This window comes from Nicotiana sylvestris, chromosome 1 (genome assembly GCF_000393655.2).
Source record: "Nicotiana sylvestris chromosome 1, ASM39365v2, whole genome shotgun sequence".
Classification (NCBI taxonomy): domain Eukaryota; kingdom Viridiplantae; phylum Streptophyta; class Magnoliopsida; order Solanales; family Solanaceae; genus Nicotiana; species Nicotiana sylvestris.
In genome coordinates, this window is record NC_091057.1 from 43791502 (window position 1) to 43798822 (window position 7321).

General features: G+C 43.1%; 1 protein-coding gene across 1 annotated transcript; it reads right to left on the bottom strand.

Annotated features, from left to right (window-relative positions):
- Positions 1-506: 506 nt before the first annotated feature.
- Positions 507-1623, bottom strand: LOC138869513 (uncharacterized). Its single transcript, XM_070147138.1, has 2 exons — positions 1473-1623; positions 507-1261 (listed from the first exon to the last, which is right to left on the bottom strand). Exons 1-2 carry the CDS (start codon positions 1621-1623, stop codon positions 507-509), a joined length of 906 nt encoding a protein of 301 aa, XP_070003239.1.
- Between the last annotated feature and the right edge of the window lie 5698 nt (positions 1624-7321).

Genomic DNA, 7321 nt, shown 5'->3' on the forward strand with positions numbered 1-7321 from the left:
TTGGAGAACTTAGCATATAGCTTCTGCTCTCGAAAGGTCTAAAGCACTACTCTCAAATGTTGCTCGTGCTCCCCCAGGCTACGCGAGTATATCAAGATGTCGTCAATGAAGACGATGACAAAGGAATCAATATAAGGCCTGAACACCCTGTTCATCAAGTCCATAAATGCTGTTGTGGCATTAGTCAAGCCAAAGGACATCACCAAAAACTCATAATGGCCATATCTAGTCCGGAATGCAGTCTTCGGAACATCCGAGTCCCGAATCTTCAACTGATAATACCCTGACCTCAAGTCGATCTTAGAGAACACCCTAGCACCCTGAAACTGGTCAAACAAATCATCGATACGAGGTAATGGATACTTGTTCTTGATGGTGACTTTGTTCAACTGGCGGTAATCAATGCACATCCGCATAGTCCCATCCTTTATCTTTACAAATAACACTGGTGCACCCCAAGGTGATACACTGGGTCTAATAAACCCCTTTGCTAGCAACTCCTCAAGCTACTCCTTCAACTCTTTAGGAGCCATACTGTACGGTTGGATAGATATAGGCTGGGTGCCTGGAGCCAAATCAATACAGAAATCAATATTACGATCCGGTGGCATGCCAGGAAGATTAGAAGGAAACACATCGGCGAACTCCGGGACTACTGAAACTAAATCAATCGTCAAAGACTTTGCTGTGGTATCCCGAACATAAGCTAGATAAGCCAAACACCTCTTATCGACCATATGTTGAGCCTTCAAGAAAGAGATAACTCGACTAGATGTATCAACTGTGGAACGCTTCCACTCCAACCTTGGCAACCCTGGCATCGCTAATGTAATAGTCTTGGCATGACAATCTTGGACGACATTATATGGAGATAACAAATCCATGCCCAAGATGATCTCAAAGTAGATCATATCAAGCAATATGAGATTTGCTCTAGTCTCTAAACCACAGAATGTGACTGCGCAGGATCGGTAGATTTGATCCACAACCACAGAGTCGCCCACAGGAGTGGACACATGAACTGGAGTGCCCAAAGGCTCAGGAGAAATAACCAGGAAATGGGAAAACAAAGATGATACATATAAATAGGTGGACCCTGGATCAAATAATACCGAAGCATCTCTACCACAGATGGAAATAATACCTGTGATGATGACATCTGAGGCCAATGCATCTGGCCTAGCTGGAAGGGCATAGAATTTGGATGGAGTGCCGGCCGGCTGGCCTCCACCTAACTGAGCAGTAGCTGGATGACCTCTCCCTGTCTGGACTCCACCTCTAGGATGTCCTCTACTAGTCTACCCCCACCTCTAGTCGGCTGGGCAATCAGTACTGAAATGTAGGATGCTGACCATGTTGTACTGCCTTGCCCCGACACCTGGGGCAGGTCCTCTTCATGTGACCTGGATCTCCATACTCGTAGCAACCTCTCAGCACCACAGCCTTCTTCTCTGAAGTCTAAGTCTTCTGACCCGAATATCCACTAGAAGAACCCTGAATGGCTGGTGGGCAATATGAACTCTCTGACATAGCAATGAAGTAAGCACTGGAAGAACCCTGATGACCAGAATACCTGTCGGAGGAACCTTGAATAGCTGGTGGATGGTAAGAACTCTCCTGCATCGCACTGAAATAAGGCCTCATTGGAGCACCTCGGGGAGGTGGTGGTGGTGCTGAATATGGGGGCCTGCTGGGCTGACCCCTCCCGGAGTGCCCTCTTCCCCTATCTGGGGCACCTCTGAACTCTCCAGAAAACCGGGCCCTCTTGTCCTGCTGAATCTGCTCTCTACCCCTCTAGCAATAACCCTCAATCCTACGAGCAATCTCCACCACTAGCTGATACTCAGTACCCATTTCCACCTTTCGGGCCATGTTAGCTCGAATACCGGGGTGCAACCCCACAATAAATCTCCGCACTCTCTCTAAATCCGTGGAAAGTATCATAAGTGCATGGCGAGACAACTCAAAAAACCTCACCTCATAATCAGCCATGGACATCTGACCCTTCTGAAGATGCTCAAACTAATACCCTAGCTCTTCCCTCTCAGAGGGTGGAATATACCTGTCCAAGAATAATTGTGTGAACCGACCCCAAGTTATGGGAGGAGAACCTACTGGCCTGCCAAGAACATAAGACTGCCACCATCTACAGGCCCTGCCCTCCAGCTTAAAAGTAGTGAAGTCAACCCCATGTGACTACAATATCCTCATGTTGTGAAATCTGTCCCTACACCTATCTATGAAGTCTTGGGTATCCTCATGATGCTCACCCCCAAAGACATGAGGGTGAAGTCTAGTCTATCTATCCAATAACTTCTGCGGGTCACCATCCGCAGCTAGTCTGAGCTCAGGCACCACTGTAGCAACTAGCTAAGCCCCATCTACGGGTAGTGCACCCGGACTCTGATACACTGCAGTTGCATGACCAGGAGCCTGAGCAGTAGAGTTCTGTGCTCCCCATCCTGCCTATGATGTAGCTGAATCCGCTGGAAATAAACTAGCCTAAGTCATGGTGTCCATGAACCGCAGTATACGATCCATGATCTCCTGGAAACCCGGTGCTATCATAAAGTCCGCCGGGGTAGGCTCAGCTGCGGGCACCTCACCCTGCTCCTCAATGATAGGATCTTCTGCAGGATCTGCTGGTGGTGCTATGGGACAGCTCTGGGATGCCCTCATCCCCTACCTCGGGCCAGTGCCCTCCCCCGGCCTCTAGCAATGGGGGAAGCAGCTCCTCCCGGGTCTGGAACATTAGTCGTGCGTGCCCTCACCATATGTGAGAGAATAGAAGAGGGAAATTTAGTATACCAACCACTGCACGATAGGAAACGAATAAAGATTAGTTTTCCTAACACCCTATAGCCTCTCGAAGATAAAGACAAATATCTCCGTACCGATCCGCAAGACTCTATTAGGTTTGTCCATGACTTGTGAGACCTACGTGAACCTAGTGCTCTAATACCATGTTGTCACAACCCAATTCCATTATAGGTCATGATGGTGCCCAACACCCTTGCCAGGCAAGCCAACGCGAAAGTGTTAATAAGTTCTCATTTTCACTTTACTAAAACAAGTACAGAAATTTCTAAATTTGAAGTTAAAAGCATGTGATAATTTGTAACGTACAAAAATGGTTATACAATCCCCAAAAGAATAGTCTACCAATGTGTGTGCCAAGACCTGGTGTCACAAGTTTATGTGCAACTAGTAGAATATACAAAAGAATAAATCTATCATACTATCTGAAGTAGAATCGACATCCAAAATAAAGAGAGACTCTATCATGCTACTGAACGGCACATGAAGTGAGCAGCTCACCGTGGAAGTCTTGGACACTGATCAAGAATGGGCACCAGACTGGTAACCAGATGTACCTGCCTCAGATTCTGTATAATTAAGTACCAAAGTGTAGTATGAGTACATAAACAATATGTACCCAGTAAGTGTCCTGTCTTATCTCGAAGAAGTAGAGACGAGAGGTCGACTTGACACTTACTAGGGTCAAATAATATGAGAATGAATCATACTGAGCATGGATAGTACAAATAATTAAAAATTTATAGCAGGAAATAACAGGTCCTTTCCCAAATAATATCACAGTTAGCCACATACATTTCAGGGCATATAACAAAGCTCAATCCATAGATAAATACTGAGTAAAAGCATGCGCAAGTAGTGCCGAGGTCGTACGGCCCGATCCAACATAAAAGTAAATTTTGCACTACCAATGGTCGAACGGTGCGAACCATAGATGCATCTATTACCCCGCTCAAGAATTAGATGTGTGATGCGGTCAAATGTAATTAAACACAACAGGCACACAAGAATACATATCTGGGGAGCAATTACTCATAGAAATATCAACTTCTCTTTAAAAGGGCCAAGAAGATAATGTTCCTCTTATTAGTTTCATTTACCATAATCATCATATTTTAAACAATCCAAACTAAACATAAAGTTACAAGAATATCACATAAAGCATGCTTTTGTGTCCTAGACTACCCGGACTTAATATAATAGTAGCTACGCACGGACTCCCGTCACCTAGTGCGTACATAGCCCCACATTCAATGGCAAATTATTTGATTATATCACCTATGGAGACAATTCCCTCTTACAAGGTTAGATAGGAGACTCACCTCGCTCCAAAGTGTACTTCCAATACCAAGAACGTGCTCAAAACCCTTAATTTGGAGCCGAACGATCCGAAACTAATTAAACGAGCTAGGAACTAGTCAATACAAGTTCAAAAGTTCGCATTTTAATTACTAAAGTAATTTCCCAACCTTAGACACAAGTTTCCTAAAATCCGACCCCGGGCCCATGTGCCCGGATTCCGAAATTTTTCGAAGAAAATTGTTCTTTATAACCTAAGGATCAATAATATATGATTTCTAATGCATTTCATAACAAATTTCGTGGTTAAATCTAACTTTTATCAAAACCCTAGGTTTTGCTCTAACCTCATGATTTTACCTTAATCTTTATGTGTTAATCTACCCAAGGATCAATTGTTAAACTAGAATTAGGTAGGATAAACTTAGCTCAAGATTCTAGGTAGAAGTCCTCTCTCAAGAGCTCCAAAATCGCTCAATGAGTGAGTGAAAAATGGCCAAAATGACTTAGAGCCCGTATTAAATGAAGCTCACTGGTTCAGTGATTTCCGCATTTGCTGTCCCGCTCCTACGAGAGGAAGGCCGCATTTGCGGAATTGGCCAAGCGAGCTGGGACCGCTTCTGCGGTCTTGAAGCCGTTTCTGCGCAGCCGCTTCTACCTTGGCCGCATTTGCAAGAGGATGACCGCATCTGCGGTCTCGCACCTGCGGCTGACAACTCTTCCCAAATTTTCCAACTTCACTCGAGCCTCGTCCTATTGATGCTCGGGGCTCCCGGACCCCGCCCAAACATACGAACAAGTTTGAAATCATGAAATTGACTCACTCGAACCTTCGGAACTCCCAAAACAACGCTAAATCTAAGAATGATCCCCTAAAACCAATTGAATCAATGTTATGAACTTCAAGTTCTTCAATTCACTTCTAACGCGCCGAAATGTGCTTATACTACTCGGATTGACACCAAATTTTGCGGGCAAGTCATAAATATTATATTAGACCTATACCGGGCTCCAGAGCCAACATACAAGCCCGATACCAACGTGATCAATTATTATTTAATTTCTTTAAATCCTTAGAATTTCATTTAAACAATTTCTAATAAAAATTCATTACTCGGGCTACGAACCTCGGAATTCGATTCCAAGCATATTCCCAACTCCCATATTTTCCTATGGACCCTCCGGGACCGACAAAATACAAATCCGGGTCCGTTTGCTAAAAATATTAACCAAAGTCAAACTTAGCCTTTTAAGAAAATCTTAAGGAATCAAATGAGCCTATTTCAACCCAAACTCTTCCAAATCTCAAACCAACCATTCCCGCAGGTCATAAATTAGTTAAAGCGAGCGTGAAAAGTTTTATTTAGAGGGGTGGGGTTCTAAAAAGCAAAACGACCGATCGGGTCGTTACACTTCTTCTATCAGTAAGTGATCTGCACTTTCAGAATATTCGATAGCAACAAGGTCATCTTTGGTTTCTTGAACTGGTGGCTTCTTCTGGGTATGGAAGATGAAGGAGAGGGTTTGGTTTTAGCCATGAGTAGAAGAAGACAGGGAGATAAGAGTTTGGTTTTTTTGAGAGAATAGGAGATATAATCGAGGGAAGGGGGGTTAAAAAGGATTAGATAGGTCACCTCAATTCCCAGAGAGACATATGAAAGGCAACTGAAAAGTTGCCTTCTGTAAAACCCCGTCGTCAGTTCACAATAAATATATGTGTAGACTAATCAAATACCTAAAAGATTTTTTTGGTCAAAAATAACAAGATATATGGAAATAAACTAAAGTAATTATGGAAAACATTAAACATAGTTATGAGGGAATTGCACATATACCAATTTTGTTCTGAAGGAAACAAAATCTTTCTTCAAGTAAAGGTTTTGTAAAAATATTCGCTAACTGATTTTCAGTATTAACAAATTGAAGCATGATATCTCCTTTAGCAACATGATCACATATAAAATGATGCTTAATCTCAACATGCTTAGCCCTAGAATGATGCCCATAATTTTTTGATAAACAAATAGCACTGGTATTATCAAACATAATAGGAATAGAATTAAGACATAAATTATAATCTAATAGTTAATGCATGATCCATAGTACTTGTGTGCAGTAGTTCCGTACTCACAAATATTCTGCCTCTGTGGTAGATAGGGCCACACAATTTTGTTCTTGTTGTGCCAGGATATAAGAGATTTTCAAACTATGACGACCCAAAGGGTCATCACCTATTTTCTTATCCATTATGTGCTTCCGATGCCTTGAAAACCTCATTAGAGTCACCTCAATTTACGTGTGCAGTCCAGGCGTGTAGCCGGAAAGCTTAAATATGAAATTATGTGAAAAATGCTAAGTTTTGAGTTTAAAATGAATAAATTTGACTTCGATCAACCTTTTGGATAAACAAACTCGGACCTATGATTTGATGGTCCCGTAGGGTCCGTAGGAAAATATGGCACTTGGTTGTATGCCCAGAATTGAATTCCGAGGTCCCGAGCCCGAGAAATGAATTTTTAAAGGAAATTGTTTTTCTGAAATTGTTAAGGAAAATTGAAATAAAATTTGATTAGAACATGTTGGTATCAGGCCCGTATTTTGGTTCCGGTGCCCGGTACAGGTCTTATATATGATTTAAGATGTTTCTGTAAAGTTTGGTTAAAATCGAACGTCGTTTGACGTGTTTTGGACTTGAAATCTTAAATTTGAACTTGATGAAGTTTCTGGAAAAACTCTTGATTTTGAGGTTTGATTCATTATTTTTGAGGTTAGTTTGGCGATTTAATCGCATGGATAAGTTTGTATGATGTTGTTGAGTTAGTACGTGTGTTTGGTTAGGAGCCCCGAGGGCTCGAGAGTGTTTCGGAATGGTTTTTGGCCTTAGAAGTATTGCAGATTTTCTGCTGTTGTGCACAGGGAATTTGTTCTTCGCGTGGACTCACTCGCGAATGCGTAAGGCAAAATTCCCAGGTGTTCATTCTTCTTCGCGAACGCGAAGTTGCTGACGATAACTCGCAGCTGAGGGGGGTATACTCTTCACGAACGCGCCCCTTCTCTCGCAAACGCGTGGGGTACAGGGGGAAGGGCCACCAAATTTGTTCAACGCGAACGTGGCTCATGGTACGCGAACGTGAGGCTCGAAGAGATTACTCTCCGCGAACGCGAGCCCCTGTGCCACGAACGCGAAGGTCTTCAGACCTGGACC

Bases quoted from the DNA above. Each gene is read 5' to 3' on its own strand.
- LOC138869513 (XM_070147138.1), bottom strand. From the start codon at position 1,623: ATGCAGGAGAGTTCTTACCATCCACCAGCTATTCAAGGTTCCTCCGAC. The intron at 1,262-1,472 runs GTCAGAAGACTT...GAGTCCAGACAG, and splicing joins TTCTTCTAGTGGATATTCGG to GGAGAGGTCATCCAGCTACT.